At 40.8% G+C, this 17,822-nt stretch overlaps 1 protein-coding gene across 2 annotated transcripts in view; it reads right to left on the bottom strand.

Annotated features, from left to right (window-relative positions):
• PCCA (propionyl-CoA carboxylase subunit alpha) overlaps positions 1–17,822 on the bottom strand; it is a 277,273-nt gene that overhangs the window by 119,412 nt on the left and 140,039 nt on the right. For both annotated transcript variants that reach the window (XM_080916684.1, XM_080916685.1), the window contains one exon: positions 13,792–13,894. In XM_080916684.1, the coding sequence (XP_080772810.1) occupies positions 13,792–13,894 (103 nt within the window). The remainder of the gene's footprint in view (positions 1–13,791; positions 13,895–17,822) is intronic.

Below are 17,822 nucleotides of genomic sequence, written 5' to 3'. Positions count from 1 at the left end.
ATTTTGGTTTTGTTCTTAATAAATCAAACATCCCATATTGCTGGATCTAGAAATAGTCTTCTCTCCCAAGAAATAGCCCCTCCGAGGTTTTAATGGAAAGTGTTTACAAGACCTTCTAACTGGTAAGATTCAAAACTGCAAGCATCGTCAGCATATCTCTTTGCATGCAACTCAAACTCAAGTTCTATTCATTCATCATTCCAGCAAGTTTTCCATACTGGGCTCCCTGGAGTCTTTATGCACACACATTTCAAGAGGTAGTCATTAACTTGAGAGAAGTGAACTTCCAAAATGGAACTCTCCTGTGTATTGATATTGATTTGCCATGATATCCTGGACCCTTGATGCTCTCAGAACGTACAAGAGCTGAACCTAGGCATCCTGTACATATGAGGCAGATGTGTGGCTTGATTTTCTTGTTGGTCCTAAACAACTAGAACAGAGGTGGGGAGGGGCTATCCCAAAAGCTGTTGCCTGTCTATGGGATACGTTCTTCTAGCTGGGCTGCCATGTATGGCCTCAACAGGAGAGGAAGTGCCTAACCTCACAAAGACTTGAAGTGTGAGAGTGGGTGAATACCTGGGGTGGGGGGCACCCACTCAGAGGAGAAGGGGAGTGGGGACTAGGGGAACGATTGTGTGAGGGGGTGACTGGAAGAAGGGCAGTGAGCAGGATATAAAGGGATTAATTTAAAATTAAATTAATATATATTCAAATGACCACATTGTAATACATGATATAATTTAATTTGCACATAAGTAACATAATCATAAAAGGAATTGCTAATTGAAATGATTAAAAAGAACTAAATTAGCAAAATATTACAATGCATGAAAATATAGTAAAGCCATTTGTCAACACTGCATTTTATAGATATTATACTGATTACTTACAGTTCTGTATCCTCGTGATTTATTTACATAATGATATGTTATCTCTTCAATCTCTTCAAAACTTTATGTTAACACAATTCATCTAGGGCTTTGATCTTTTACTGTGTAATTCCTAAGATACTGGATGATATTATTTTGTTTAAAAACTGAAATATTTGCTAATGCAATCATTGTGACACAACATGTGAGATGTTTGCAAATTAATAAAAACATACTTTTTATTGGAAAAAATCAAATTAAATTTTAAATTTTTTATAAAAAAGAAATTTAGATTCCTTTTCCACTCTAGAAAACAATCTAGACGTCTCTCTTCTACTCTGGCATTTGGGTAACCATCTATCGCATTTGACATTAATGTTCCGAAAAGAAGGGACGACTCTGTTTCTGTCATGATTGCATCTTATCATATGGGCACTATCTGTGATTTTGGAATGACTTAGTAATTCTGAAGACAAATTCTCAAGAGCATGAGAAGAAGAAGGTACTTAGAGGAGCAAAGCTCTGTGAAGTAGGTGATCATGGCACTGGCCGGCCGGGCCAGTGCTGCCTAGACCCACAGAATTTCAAGGGAGCAAATGAGAACTTCCACAGAGAAGCAAGCTGAAGGCCAGAAAACAATAAAATATACCTCTAAGATGTGTGTGTGTGTGTGTGTGTGTGTGTGTGTGTGTGCTTCAAAGTTCTTTTCTTAAAAAGTCAATAGCACAAGAAGCCTAGTTCACTTTGTCCTATTACCAAGGAACATTAGTGACTATGAAATAGGATCTAAATATAAACATGAACAATTACTACATGAGTATTGTTTTAAACAACCAGATTTTCAAGCCTGACTCATTAGTCTCTCATTATTGTCCCTAGTGTTTTATTTGTACTACTTGTATTTTCTAATTTCACAGAATTTATGTCCAGGACAGATTACACTGAAATCCTTGCTTGAGGTGAAGATGAAAAGGTAAAAGAAACATAAATCTAGCCAAGTAGTCTCAGAAGATCAGACTTGCACACACACACTTCAGTCTGCACTCACCGTGGCATCTAAGGGAAAGGCAGTGAGGAAGAGAGCTGACAAGCAGGCATTACCAAACACAGCCCCCGAGCTCCTGGAGCAAGCTTCCATCTCACTCTGGTCCATCTCATTACTCCACCGTCATCAAATACCTCAGTCGTTACGCTCTTTTTCGCATAAATACAGGAGGGAACAAGCTGAAACACTAAGCAGTGTCTTCAAAAGCCTATTCCCCACTTGTACCAATTCCGTCCTCTTTTCAAGATTGCATTTCTCCCCCTGACAAATCTCTCTAAACCAATTTTAGATTCTTTGTTGGAACAAGGCCAAACATAAATATACAAATACTGCTCCTTTTCCTACTGAAAATTACTTTGCTCAGATCGGCTAACTTGGATTTTTTAACAATCATCTTTGTATTATGCAAATTAATCTTTTGACATTTTCTTATAAATGCACTGATGGTGTTGATTTAGTTTCAATTCAAAAATCAGGGATTTCATTACCCTATAAAACATATCCAGAGTTCAAAGTATTTAATGGGGGTTAAACAAAATGCAAACATTTAATGCAACATTAAGCATGTGAAATAAAAACTTGATTGCCTAAAGAAAGCATGCTATGCTGTTACCCTGGTGACAGGTTAAAAAAGGGATTGTGAGATGAATAGCTGTATGATATGAAATTAAAATGTTTCACATTGAACAATCCGAAATGAATTGGGAAAGGTTAGAGTAGAGAAGAGAGAAATCAATTCTCCAATGGCAATGGTGAATGGGGGAGAAGAGTGAATAGGCTTTGCCAGTGGGGTGCACCAGCTGCCAAGTATCCTGCAGCCACAGAATTACAATAATACTGATGAAATGTGCACGAGCTTCTGCCGGGAGGGCAGGGGAGACGGAGGCTCTCCCACAATAACAGGCTGTTCTGACATCTAGCCCTTGCAGAAAAACCAAACTGAAGACAAATATTTTAAAACGTTGTATTCAGCAAATATTACAGACGTGTCATCTTACACATCTATAATTTCATGCCTGGGATCTTTGTGATTTCTAACTCAAATAAGACATAGACATAGTAAATAACTGAAAACAGTAACAGGAAAAAGCCAACAGGAAAATGACCACTTAGTATTTTTCTCTCCTCATCCCCTCTTGCTGCTTTTAGTGGTTGCTTGCTCAAATGAATGTATGTATTTCCAAAAATGTTGCATGGGCCACATGTATTTGAAAATATGCAAAGTATACAGTCAGCCACTAACACATCAAATTCATTGCTGTAAAAAGATGACCTAGCTGAGAATATACATGAATCAAGTATGATATAAAAGGTGTTTTTTTTTCATAGATGGTGTAAATGTGATATAATATGGCATATCTTCTTAAGTCCAGAAAACTAAACCTCCTCTAATGCAAACTACACAATAATATTGGCTTTTTCTTAGAAATGATTTTTCACAAGGCTAATTTTTTTTCTGTGTTCCTCTGCCCAATTAACATTCAATGGTTAAAATCCTATTTGAAATGTGAAACTCACCCTCCAGATGGAAACTTAAGAACAACTAAACAAATCACATCAGAGACCTGGAAAGGCCACTGCCTTTCAATAGCAAGAAAAGCCTCAGATAATTGCATCTGTCAGGTAGAAATCATTAGGACATTGATTCTCCATTTTATCAGGAAGCCAGATGAGAAAAGAATGTACAACACAGATTTCAACACAGCACATAGAGGGAACTCAAGAGAATGTAATTTCCCCTTAGAAGATTGTGGTTCAAAGGGTTAAACTGGTTGGTGGCAGGCTGTGTGGCTAGTCAGATGCCTGAGATGTCCCTCTAAGCCAGAGCACAAAGTAAAGTCACACACTGAGCCACATTGTAGTCAGGGCTGTTTTCACCAATATTACCACAGTTCATAAGAACATGACTCTGAGACTAACATCTGAACTAATAATTATGGAAACGAAGTAAACTCTATGACCTTGTTCAATTCAAACAGGCTCAGAGCAGAAGAAGCTGGAGAGCCTGAACAGCCAACATTGCTGCTCTTCAGACAGGAAAATGAAGGCAAAGGCTGAAGATGTTGGGCAAAGCAGTTTGCATCACTTGTTTGTACCGAACCATGAAACTGGAAGCAAACTCCTGGTGCCTCACTAGACCCTACTCCCACCTGCTGCACCATGCCAACTGTTCACAGCTCAGTGCTGGGTGAAGGGCCCAAAACAACGCACAATTTCCAGCCCTGAAAAACCTAACTACAGGACATGCCATACATCAGAGGCCTTTTCTGGGTCCACTTTCAGTGCAGAAGCAATATGGTGGTGTACCATCATGTTTTGTAAGTCGTCCACATGAAAATTACCTCTCTATTATTTCTGTTTGAACAAGATTTTCAACCATATGCTAATTTTATAGTGATATTGCATGGCTTTTCAAAACTACTATTTTGAAGAACACCAATATGGCAAAACATTGACAATATAATGGTACATTTTTAAAGTTGTCCTTTTAAATGGAATGCTCCCCTTTCTCTAAAAGTAAAGTGTAAGAATTTCTATATCTATGTAGAGGCTAATCTGATTCTTCGGCCTCCACCTCCCAACAGAGAACAGGTCTACGCCTGGCGTGTGGGCTTAGCCATGCCTGATGCTCTACTCTCTTCTGTTGCTTCTTCTCAAAGTCCGTTGTTGCGTTCTCCACATCTAAAAGAGATGTGTAAACATACCACAATCTCTGTATCCATTCATCTACTGAAGGACATCTGGGTTCTTTCCAGCTGCTGGCTATTATAAATAAGGCTGCTATGAACATGGTGGTGCATGTGTCCTTATTGTATATTGGAGCATCTCTGGGGTATATGCACAGAAGTGGAATAACTGGGTCTTCAGGTAGGACTGTGTCCAATTTTTCTGAGGAACCACTAGACTGATTTCCAGCGTGGTTATACCAGCTTACAACACCACCAACAGTGGAGGAGTGTTCCTCTTTCTCCACTTCTTCGCCAACATGTGCTGTCATCTGTCATCTAAGTTTTTGCTCTTAGCCATTCTGAGTGGTGTGAGGTTGAATCTCGGAGTTGTTTTGATTTGTATTTCTCTGATGACTAGGGATGTTGAGAAACAATGACTTTATAAAATTCCTAGGAAAATGGATGTATCTAGAGAATATCATTCTGAGTGAGATAACCCAGTCACAAAAGAACAGACATGATATGCAGTCACTGATAATTGAATACTAGCCCCAGAACGCTCTGAATACCCAAGAAACAACTCACAGACCTTATGAAGCTAGAAGAAGAAGAAAAGGAAGAAGGAAGAAGGAAGAAGGGAGAAGGGAGAAGGAAGAAGGAAGAAGAAGAAAGAAGAAGAAAGGAGGAAGGAGAAGAAGGAAGAAGGAAGAAGAAGGAGAAGAAGGAGAAGAAGGAAGAAGGAAGAAGGAAGAAGGAAAAGGAAGAAGAAGAAGGAAGAAGGAAGAAGGAAGAAGAAGAAGGAAGAAGGAGAAGGAGAAGGAAGAAGGAAGAAGGAGAAGGAAGAAGGAAGGAGGAGGAGGAGGAGGAAGAGGAAGAGGAAGAAGAAGAAGAAGAAGAAGAAGAAGAAGAAGAAGAAGAAGAAGAAGAAGAAGAAGAAGAAGAAGAAGAAGAAGAAGAAGAAGAAGAAGAAAGGTCAAAATGTGGAAACCTCAGTCCTTCTTAAAAAAGAAAAAAAAAGTGTACAGCACCCTCTCAGAGCTGAGTACACCTAGACCTTAAATCATTAATAACTCAAGAGCTACGAGGATAGCCTTGTGGCAATTTTTGGTAGCTAAAAATCATTATGTTTAATCTTTACACACCAAGAAAACTTTGACTATTTCTATGTTGTTTTGTTTTGCACACACCTCATGATCACTGTAATTAGTAAGATTTCCATACATACTATCAAACCTTTAAAGTAAAGTATTTCAGTTAAGCAGAGAAGTTTAAAATGCCAATAAATATTACAATCTGTTCTATTAACAAAGATAAAATAAAATGAAATAAAAGAGATTGGTGCTGGACAGTTAGTTCCCAGGGCCACACCTTGGCTACTGCTCTCTCTCTCTCTCTCGCTCTCTCTCTCTCTGTCTCTCTCTCTCTCTGTCTCTCTCTCTCTCTGTCTCTCTCTCTCTCTCTCTCTCTCTCTCTCTCTCTCTCTCTCTCTCTCTCTCTCTCTCTCTCTCTTACTGATCTCCCAGCTTCCATTTTTAACCTGGTTACAAATCTTTTAAATCTAAAGCAAAAAAAAAAAAAAAAAAAAAAATCTTTTTGATACCTGATACCCACACTGCAGCAAGCACCTTGCTGAAAACCTACACCAGCTCTCTACTCCCCAGAGGGCACAACACTTAGTCCTAACTCAAGAATCACTGCTTTTCCCTGTTCCACTCGAAGGGAAGAAGAGAGGGGAAGAAGAAAACATGTGTCTTAGTGTCTATTGCTGCGATGAAACAAGTTGGGGAGAGAAGAGTTTATTTAGCAGAAACTTCCGCATCACAAGTCATCACTGAAGAATGGGACAAGAACTAGAACAGGGCAGGGACCAAGAGGCCGGAGCTGATGCAGATGCCATGGAGAAGTGCTCGTGGCTTGTACCCATGGCTTACCCAGTCTCCTTTCTTATAGAGCCCAGGACCGCCAGCCCAGGGGCGGCCCCGCCCACAATGACCTGGGTACTCCCCCATCAATCAATAATTAAGAAAATGCCCTACAGCAGGAACTTATGGAGGCATTTTTCTCTCTGTGGTTCTCTTTCAGATAACTCTACCTTGTGTTAAGCTGACATGAAATTATCCAGCACAATAAGAGGGAAGAAGGGAGGGAGGGAGGGAGGGAGGGAGGGAGGGAGAGAGGGAGGGAGGGAAGGAGGGCAAACAGGCAGGCAGCCAAGCAAGTAGTAATACAGGAGCCAGACTTGTGGAAGCAGGAGCAGAGTGGCAGCTCTAGGTCTACAGACTTTCAGCTCTACAAGATGAAGGAGCTCAAGGGCTAATAAAACACCATTACTATAGCTGACACTTCAAACCTAAACACTTGGAAATGACTACAGTTGTAAATGCTGCTGTTCGTTTAACACAAACTATAAATACTATTAGCTCTTGTCTCTCTTCCTCTTCTCCCTCCCCCCCAAAACAGGGTCTCACTATGTAGTTCTAGCCAGCTTGTTACTTGCTATATAACCTACAGTGTGCGCAAACTCAGCAATCCTTCTGCCTCTGCCTCCCAAATGCTGGGACTAAGAGTTCAAGCTACTATGCCTGAACTCACTAGTTCCCTTTATCAAATGCAATTATTAAGTGGATTCCAAATGAGTTAAATAGTTAAAGATTGCTATTTTATATAATTGTTCCTTGAGATGGTTTGTATATGCTCAGTTCAGGGAGTGGCACTATTAGGAGGTGTGGCCTTTTTGGAGTAGATATGTCACTGGTGTGGGCTTAAGGCCCTCACACTAGTTGCCTGGAAATCAGTATTCTACTAGCAGCCTTCAGATGAAGATGTAGAGCTCTCAGCTTTGCCTGTACCATGCCTGCCTTGATGAAAATGGGTTGAACCTCTGAACCTGTAAGACAGCCACAAATATATGTTGTCCTTTATAAAACTTGCATTGGTCAAGGTGTCTGTTCACAGCAGTAAAACTCTAAGACACTCTGTATAAGTTATTACAAGTGTATCTTCTGGTGAGTTGCCTTGGGGTTTCTATTGCTGTGATGAAACACCATGACTAAGTGGAGCTTGGAAGGAAAGGGTTTATTTCACCTAACAGTTTATACCAGTGGTTCTCAACCTGTGAATCACTAACCCTTTGGAGTCAAATGACCTCTTCACAGGGGTTACCTAAGACCATCAGAAAAAGTATTTACATTACAATTCATAACATTACAGTTATGAAGTAAGTAGTGAGGAAAATAATTTTATGGTTGGGGGTCACCACAACATGAGGAGCTGTATTGAAGGGTTGCAGCATTAGGAAGGTTGAGAAGCTTATAGTCTGTCCAGCATCAAGGAAGTCAGAGCAGGAACTTGAGGAAGGAACTAGGAGGCAGGAATTGAAGCAGAACATGTGGAAGAGTGCCGCTTATAGGTCTGCTCCCTATGGCTTGCTGAGCCTCTTTTCTACTACCATCTAGTGTCACATGTCTGGGCTGGAACCTGAGCCACCCACATCAGTCTGGGTCCTCTCTTTCCAATGATTTTCACTATGTAAAGCTGATGAGACACCAGTCAGCATGAGGAGAAGGGAATTAAAGCAAAGGAACAGAATGAGACCAATGAAACCCAGTGCATTTTCATCTATCTGCAATAAAAATAATTTCCTATGCCCAGAGTCAGCACTGACACTCCACAACCTTGAGATTAATGCAATGCGAGGTCAGACAGCACTGCTTGCCCTTTCGAGCTATGCTCAGCCCTGAGGACCAAAGGCACACAGCAAGCATGCCTTCTGCTCAGGAAAGGGAGAGTTGGCCACTGAGCCACCATCCCTCTATGATAAGGCAGAAAGCATACCTGACAGCTTCAGAGCCACAAAATGGTACAGAAGATGGATTATAGAGAAATGCAGCAGACAAGGGGAGCAGCGTTCCCAGCTGAGGACAGCAGGCGTCCTGAGTAGATAGAAACATCACCAAAGGGGACTAAGGGATTACCATTACTATTATTTCTTCTAGCAAGTATCAGTTAGTGCAACAAACTTCTAGACCAAAGCACAGGGCTAGTAAATTCATTTTCAACTCACACAAGGCAATATGTTCCTTTAACAGAGCTTTTAATATATACCTCTGCTCAATAAAGTGCTTTTATTCTTAGCTTTGCTTTGAAGCTAGGGATAGAGCCCAAGGCTTCAACTCTGAGTAACACACTTAAGCCCCAGAGTGTTAAGGATGATGAAAGAACATAGCTACACAGTAAATCAGTATACATGTATGTGAGAAATATGTTCTGCACACTTACGGGTATCCCAAGAAGCATACTATTGTTTCTGCCACCAACTTTTTTTCCCCCAGAAATGTCCCCTATCACTTTACTATCTAAATACTGTGGTTCATAGTAATGTCTTTTTCCAAGTCATAAATGATGAAAGAGTAAAAACCACAGAGAAATTGGGAAAATACGATCAGCAGCCAACATAAGCAAGCCAGAGGAAGGGCTGCAAGCTACTGGTTTGGAAGTGAAAACATTGCATGAACACACCCATGGCAACATGATAGAGCCACACCTGGAGGGGGACGTGCTGCTCCATTCCCAATCCTATCGTAATCACAGCCTCAGAGCCAGGCTGTGACCTCAGCTTGGAGGAGGCAAGCAGCAAAGCCCTCATCAGCAAACATGCACAAGAGACTCACTTGTGAGTCTCTGCTGGAAACAGTGCTGCCGACTTTAGAACACTCTGCCCTACCCAATGAGTGGCACGTTCCATAGAAAATGAGCTCACCAGAAAGGAACAATCACTATTGTATTGCATGGGGAATAGTCCTATGCACAATTATCTGCATAACTGAACTCTGACCTATGTATTTAACTAATATACTTCTTCCCGTTTATAGAAAGACAAGGAGTTCAACAATGAGACGTGCAAAGTTATAAAGGCAGCAATGCTCAAACTCACAGTTTAAGGTAAAAACTCTGCAGAAGTCAAACACAAAGGAAGATAGTCATTGAATGCAGTACCAAACACTCTGTGATAGAGATACTTGGTGCACGCACGTGTGTGCAGGGACGTGATAAAGTGCACAAGTAAAACCTGTCTATTTGCATGTGGAAATTTCCTTCAAAACATTAGCAAGTGGCACAGTGGAGGGATAGATAGGGAGGAAGTGAGGGACAGCCTTTCTTGTGGCTGTGGAAGCTGAGGAATAATTAAATGAGGCTCCTTATAAATTGCAGATGTTTAAAGACTTCTAAGACTTAACAGTGTTTCTACAGAATAGCTAGTGAATAGCCCTAACATATTACTGTGGGTTTTTTAATCAGACTAGATTAAGAGATAGAAATGTAGCTGTGATCCAGGTTTAAAGCTCGTGTAGAAAGGGAACACAGCACAAGAGGCGCCTGTTAAATGTGCCACTAGGACTGATCTAATCAAAGCTAAAGCACTGCAGTGTTGAAAGTGGCTGTTAATGACGTGTGGGATTACACTGGCTCTCGCTGCTCCTGCTTTAACTGCTCTTCGGAGTCTTACCCACACGAAGGAGCATATTTATTTCTTTCAGGAAAGCCAACACAGATCCTAAAAGTCACATCACTTCCCCTTCACCTACACTTAGAGCTTCTGCAGTAATAGCAATCCAAATAGGAGGGGGAAGGAGGAGGAGAGAGAGAGAGAGAGAGAGAGAGAGAGAGAGAGAGAGAGAGAGAGAGAGAGAGAGAGAGAGAGAGAGAAAGAGAGGTATCATAGTCAAAAAATAACCACAAACTACATGAGGTTAGGATTCTCCTGTGCACACCTCCTGCTACAGCAGTGCTGTCCCACAGAAGCCAGTGGAGCAAGGCAGCCATGATGAAAGGGCTCATTGTGTTCCAAAGCACATAGCCTTGTACCACATGTGGATACTGAGCACTTGAAATATGGCCAGAGTGATGGAGAAACTGGGCTTCAAGTCTGATCTTAGGAGCACACATGGCTCTGGGCTCCATACTGAACTGCAAGGCAATCAAGGAGAAGTGTCTCTGTACCAATACCATGCAGTTTTTAATCACTATTGATCTGTAATACAGCTTGAGGTCAGGGATGGTGATTCCTCCAGAATTCTTTTATTGTTGAGAATACTTTTGCTACCCTGGGTTTTTTGTTATTCCAAATAAATCTGCAAATTGCTCTTTCTAACTCTATGAAGAATTGAGTTGGAATTTTGATGGGGATTCCACTAAACCTGTAGATGTTTTTGACAACATGGCCATTTTTACTATAATAATTCTGGCAATCCGTAAGCATGGGAGATCTTTGCATCTTCTGAGTTTTTTTTCAATTTCTTTCTTCAGAGACTTGAAGTTCACTTGATTGGTTACGAGTCACACCATATTATTTGTAATTATTGTGAAGGGTATCACTTCCCTAATTTCTTTCTCAACCTGTTTATCCTTTCAGTAGAGGAAGGCTACTGATTTGTTTGAGTTAATTTTATATCAAGCCACTATGCTAAAGTTGTTTATCAGCTGTAGGAATTCTCTGATATGGAATTTTGGGGGTCACTTAAGTATACTATCATATCATCTGCAAATAGTCGTGTGTTGAGTTCTTCCTTTTCAATCTGTATTCCCTTTGACCTCCTTTTGTTGTCTAATTGCTCTGGCCAGGACTTCCAGTACTATATTGAATAGGTAGGAAGAGCATGGGTAGCCTTATCTAGTCCCTGATTTTAGTATGATTGCTTCAAGTATCTCACAATTTTGTTTGATTGTGTCTACTGGTTTGCTGTCCTAAACCCAATAAAGAGCTAATATCCAACATATACAAAGAACTCAAGAAGTTGGAATCCAGAGATCAAATAACCCTATTAACAAATGGAGTACAGAGCTAAACAGAGAATTTTCAACTGAGAAGCACCTAAAGAAATGTTCATCATCCTTAGTCATCATGGAAATGCAAATCAAAACAGCCCTGAGATTCTACTTCACAATGACTAAGATCAAAAACCCAGGTGACAGTAGATACTGGCTAGGATGTGGAGAAAAAGAAATACTCCTCCACTGTTGATGGGATTACAAGGTAGTTCAACCACTCTGGAAATCAGTCTGGCAGTTCCTCAGAAAATTGGGTATAGTACTACCTGAGGACCCAGCCATACCACTCCTGAGCATATACCCAAAAGATGTTCTAACATATAACAAGAACACATGCTCCACTATGTTCATAGCAGCCTTATTTATAATAGCCAGAAGCTGGAAAAAAACAAGATGTCCTTTGACAGAGGAATGGATACAAAAAAAGTGGGACATTTACACAATTGAGTACTAGTCAGCTATTAAAAATAATGACTTTATGAAATTCTTAGGCAAATGGATGGAACTAGAAAATATCATCCTGAGTTAGGTAACCAAATCAGAAAAAACACACATGGTATGCACTCACTGGTGAGTGGATATTAGTCAAAAGCTCGGATTACCCAAGATACAATTCACAGACCATATGAAGCTCAAGAAGAAGGAAAACCAAAGTATGAATGCTTCAGCCCTTCTTAGAAGGGGGAACAAAAATATTCACTGGAGGAAATACAAAAACAAAGTGTGAAGCAGAGACTGAAGGAAAAGCCATCCAAAGACTGCCCCACCTGGGGGCCCATCCCATATACAATCACTAAACCCACACAGTATTGTGGATGCCAAGAAGTGCATGCTGACAGAAGCCTGTTATATCTGTCTCCTGAGAGGCTCTGCCAGAGCCTGACAAATACAGAGATAGATGCTCACAGACAACCACTGGACTGAGAACAGGGTCCCCAATGGAGGAGTTAGAGAAAGAACTGAAGGAGCTGAAGGGGTTTGCAACCTCATAGGAATAACGACAATATCAACCAACCAGACTCCCCAGAGCTCCCAGGTCTAAAGCACCAACCACAGAGCACACGTGTATGTATGTATATAAGGACAGCCTTCTTGGGCATCAGTGGGAGGAGAGGCACTTGGTCCTGTGAAGGCTTGATGCCCCAGTGTAGGGAAATGCCAGGGTTGGGAGGTGGGAGGGAGGGAGTGAATGGATGAGTGAGAGTAGGTAAGTGGGTGGGTGGGTGTGTGGGGGGAAACCAGGAAAGGGGATAACATTAGAAATGTCAATTGAAAAGTATCCAATTTAAAAATAAAAGAGGAAGAAGGGCTGGAGAGATGGCTCAGCAGTTATGAACACTGACTGTTCTTCCAAAGGTCCTCAGTTCATTTCCCAGAAAGTGCATGGTGGCTCACAACCATCTGTAATGGGATCGGATGCCCTCTTCTGGTGTGTCTGAAGACAGTGACAGTGTACTCACCATACATAAAATAAATAATAAGAGGAAAAAAAGGAGAGGAGTCATCTGACTTGCATCTCTGCTGAGCACTCTTGCTCTCCTGCCAATCATCTGTAATTTGTTGACCATCACTTCTCCCTCTCCCCAGATATCTCCTGAATCATTATTCCTAAAAAGACGGTACAGCAAGCTTCTAGCACTTCCTCCAAAGAAGTAGCATGAATGAACCATATTAAGTACTAAGACACAACTACACATTACTTTTTTACTTGTCTACCTCCTCAGAGGCAGGGTGACTCTGACCTGTGGCCTTCCACCACCATCCCATTCTCTCATTGTTCCTCTTGAGGAAAAGCAAAAAGAAAGGAAATTAAAGTGATGAAGTTCTAGTGGCACCGTGGCTTCCCTTGCAAGGTTACTGAGCAAGCACAGCTTTAAGGTCAGTGGCCTCACTGCTCTCAGCACTGCTCATGAGCTGCTGTTCTTACCCTGGAAGATGGTGTGTTTTCCCTTTCTCCTGGGCCACCAGAAAGTTAAAAGTTATCCTTGGGGTTACAGACAACTCTTTCAACATGGTGTTAATTCCAACTTGCAGCTTCCAATTTCTGACATATGTGTTTTGACCATTCAGATTGGTTCCTAATACTATATGGTAAACGCTTTTCAAGACTAGCAAATTAATAAAACAAAAATAACCAATGGAAGCAAAGCTGCACAGAGTTCCCAGTAAACAGCAGAGTGGGTTCCGATCTCTACTGATGTCTGAATTAGACAGCTAAGCTACTCTTTTCCAAGTTTATAAAAACCTTAAACTAACAATGAGTATACTGTACTTTCCACAAGAGCCTGAGAAGATCAGAAACCAAGATCAGCAATGATTTTACTGGCACCTGTCTGTGCAGACAATCCTGAGCATTTTCTGCCCCTCCACTCCGTACCTTGAATGTTCTTGAAAGCGCTGTGCTCGTAGCTGTGATGCCACAAAAATGGATGATGCAATGGCTAATAACTGGTCTCTCTCACTCGGCGTTAACGTGTGCCCTGTAGAAAATGAATCACCAGTCATATCTGTGATATCAACATCTGCACCTCCCTCTTAGAGTCATCAGCCAATCAAAGAAGAGCTTTACCAGGCACCTATAATAGACTTAGGATTGTACAACAAGCAGGTGATGGGGTATAATAAAGCTCAGTAAGGAAAACAAAACAACAAAAACAAAAAACAAAAAAAAAAAAAAAAAAAAAGAAACAACTTAAGCCATTGCTCACTGGAAGCTCACTGCCTAAAATAGAAAAACAGATTTATTTTGTTTAATTTTCTAAGTTTATTCATTTTCCAGCCAGAATACCAGAATATTGATATTCTTCAAAGCAGATTTCCAATTGGCACTTAACACTTCTTATTTTTACACAAAAACATGAATGAATTTCAGTAGAAAGTGTCTTGTCGCCTCTTTCACCTATTTCGAACTTACTCATGTACAGACACTGAAGAACAGGAAATTACCAGCTTTCCTAAAGCTCTGACTGAGTACCATTGCCTTTTATTCTAAAAGTTATGAAGAGCAAAGTCGAAAGTACACAGTCTGGCTACTCTGCAATGTGAGCAGTGTTAAGGACATACATAATGAAGGTGGACAAAATCTCTCTGTAGCAGCTAGCACAAAGGCTGGATGATATATGGTCAGTCCCTCCTCTGTACCTTACCACCAGCCCTGTTTATCTGAACTCTGAAGTACAAGGAAGTGTTAATGTTTATTGAATCTTTTAGAGAAAGAGAACAACTGTTAGTGTATAAACTATTAAAATAATAAGACTAGGGCTGTTGAGCTGGCTCAGTGGTTAAGAGCGTGCATAGCTCTTTAGAGTTTGGTTCCAAACTCTTATTTTTATTTTACTTCTGTGTTGGAGTGTGTCTGCATGTGGGTGTGTGTGCATGAATGCAGGTGCACATGGAAGTCAGAGGTGCTGGATCTTTTGAAACTGGCAGTATAGAACGTTATACACCACAGATATTGGTTTTAAGAACTGAACTTGAGTACTCTGGAAGAAGAGCAAATTCTCTTAACTACTGAAGCATTTCTCCAGCCCCAGGAAAAAGATTTGAATAGGTGAAGAAAACAAAACAAGCATAAATGGTGAAGCCACACAAAGATCTCCAGGGAGCACACCAGCTTCTCACACCCGTTTCCTGCCATCACTCCTCCTCTACAAGCTTACTTCTAAGGAAAGTGAGGACAAAGGCCAGAAGTTCAAACCTCTGCAGAAGCAGATTAGTCCTGGTCAAGGATATGGACAAGGTCTTGTTTTTCTAGCATGAAAGACTCAAAGAAAATAAAGGCCTGCTTTTCCTGCCTCTATGTATGCAGTCAGAAGACAGACCAACCAATCATTCAATTAACAAATTTCTCTCTTCCAAAATTTCTCTCCAAACCAAAATTCAGTTGGCCCCAGGGGCAGTGGTCTAGCTTCTGACCAGCCTCATATGAGTAACTGCATTGCAGCAGGTAGCTGACTCCACTGGCAGAATTGTATAAAAATCAACGGGTGTCAGAGCAGGTCAGACAGAGTCTGTAGTTAGCACACCTCTTGAGACCACTGAATCAACAACTCTGTCTGCTACTAGTCATGTGACAGCAGACAATTGCATGGTACAGTAGGTACAACTGGAGTTCTGAGCAAAAGAATCCAAGATGCATACAGACTTATTTGAAAGAAATCAAGTGACTTTAATATCATTTTTAAAAATAAACTAAAAACACTCAGAATGTAAATACAATTATTTTTCAAGATCTGTAGCACATTCTTCTATAGAAAAGTAATTCATGAAATAGAAGGGTGTGGAAAACCGAAGCAATCCATCCATTCCTGTAGGGACAAATCCATACACTGAATGAACCATTATACAATGTGGGAGCTCATGCCTGATTCTAGGACTTCATAAACTACAACCCTGCGGCCCATGGCGTCACTGACCCTCTTCTGACACTGGGACAACAATGAAAAGACCCACATAATTTTTTCTAAGCATTTTCACAAAAACAGGACACCAACTTCCCCCAAACAAAACATGTAGACGAAGAGTTCTCCAAGCCTGTCTCGGAGATGACTGGGGGCCCTAGAAGGCCTGCACAGGCTAACAAAACTAGAGCAATTTTCCTATCTGCTTTTTATTGACCCTCATTTTCAAGGTGAAGTATCTCCGTATTTCTTCCTGGAGTCTACTTATGGCTCCAGACCGTAGCATCCATACTATGTGATGACCTCATTACTTCCATGTCGACACCTAATGGACTTATTACAGTTGTTTACAAATGAACCGGCGAGTATGCTCCAGTGCATCAGTAACATACTAAGATACATAGATACATAAGCTCTTTGGAGCACAAGAGGACTGACTAATGAACTTCATGAGGACTCCCAGGAACAGTGGGTCTATCCTCAGCAGCAAACAGAACAGAGAATATGATGACACAAACACATACTTCCTGTGTTCAATCAAGTTCTTACAAAAATTATGATAATACAAATATTCTATGTCCAACCAAATTTTTACACAAAATCAAAGCTTCTTAAAGGAAAACAGATAGTCCTGATACTGCTTTTGAAGGGGGTTGAAGTTAAAGTATAACAAGGTACCAGAGAAAGAGATCTAAGATGCCCATACTGGTCAACTCAAATTATGGCTCTTAAAATAGCTTGTTCATTTCTTCCTTTAATTTCAAATCAAAGAAAATTTGCTTTACAACATTCAAATGGTGTAAATGGTGAAAATCAACAAGAAGAACTTCTTGTTTGTCCTATTTTTAAATTTTAGATTCAAGCATTTTAAAGTTCAAATCTAAGAACCTTTTGTAAAGTGCCCTCAGTTGCAAACAGATTTTGGGAAATAAACAAGTGTAATAAAAAATTTTAATGCAGCCAAAGAGACCAGCACTTGCCTATGAACAGTGCTGAGATACAGCCAGATGGGAAACAGATGGGTAACCCCAGTGGCGCAAAGTGACCTGGACCCAGACATATTGAGAAGATCCTGGACTAGCTTCCCTTGCCACTTCCTGCTGTGTCTCAGGCACATATATCAAATGATCAAAGATGATGGCTTAACAGAGCTGAGATTTGCTCTGTGTTCTGCCTTCTGGAGAAGGTGAAGGACAGGAAATAGTACCCACTCAGAGAAGGAGAAACTGGCATAACAATAACCTCAGGGAATAAATTGGGAGAATGGTGTTGGAGATGGCCAATAAGGTGTGTTTGCTGAACACCTTAGAGGCCATCTGATGAGATGTCATTGAAAAGCCCATGGCCTATTAACTGGAATCCCAGACCAACCAAGGAACCCGCAAGCTGTAACTGAAAACCCTATCATCAGGGTGTGAGATGAAGGTCGTTGTTCTGGCCTACTACGTACAAGACCCTACACTCTGCCCCAAACATTAAAAGAAAAAAATAATAACTAATGCACATATGAGTTCACAGAGACCATGGTAACATGCACCAGACCTGCAAAATTCAAGCCAGACAAGATCAAAGCAAGGAGGTAAAGTAAGAACAGAGTTACCTCTAACCAAGATGTTGTTTGCAATTGATAGGTGCTGGAAGACAAAAAGTATTAGTTTTCTCCAATGAAATAAACTGGATATATCAGCCACACTCCAGAACAAGTCTCAGGCTCAAGAGTAGTTGACTAACACAAAATAGAGTCCATGGTTTTTGTCTGCATGATGGTGATAGTGGTAGTGGTGTTGGTGGTGGTAGTGGTGGTGGTGGTAGTAGTGGTGGTGGTGGTGGTGGTGGTAGTGGTGATGGTAAGTGGTGGTGATGGTGATGGTAGTGGTGGTGGTGGTGGTGGTATGTGATTTGTTGTTTTGTCTTTCTTATTTTATTTTCATTTGTTTTGGGTTTTGCTTCTAAGAAAGATAAAGAACATAAAGTTGGATAGAAAAGGAAAAAACACACACAAAAAAAA

Source organism: Micromys minutus, assembly GCF_963924665.1.
Source record: "Micromys minutus genome assembly, chromosome: 5".
Classification (NCBI taxonomy): domain Eukaryota; kingdom Metazoa; phylum Chordata; class Mammalia; order Rodentia; family Muridae; genus Micromys; species Micromys minutus.
The sequence above is the reverse complement of the archived record's forward strand: the minus strand, read 5'-3'. Positions and strand labels throughout refer to the sequence as shown.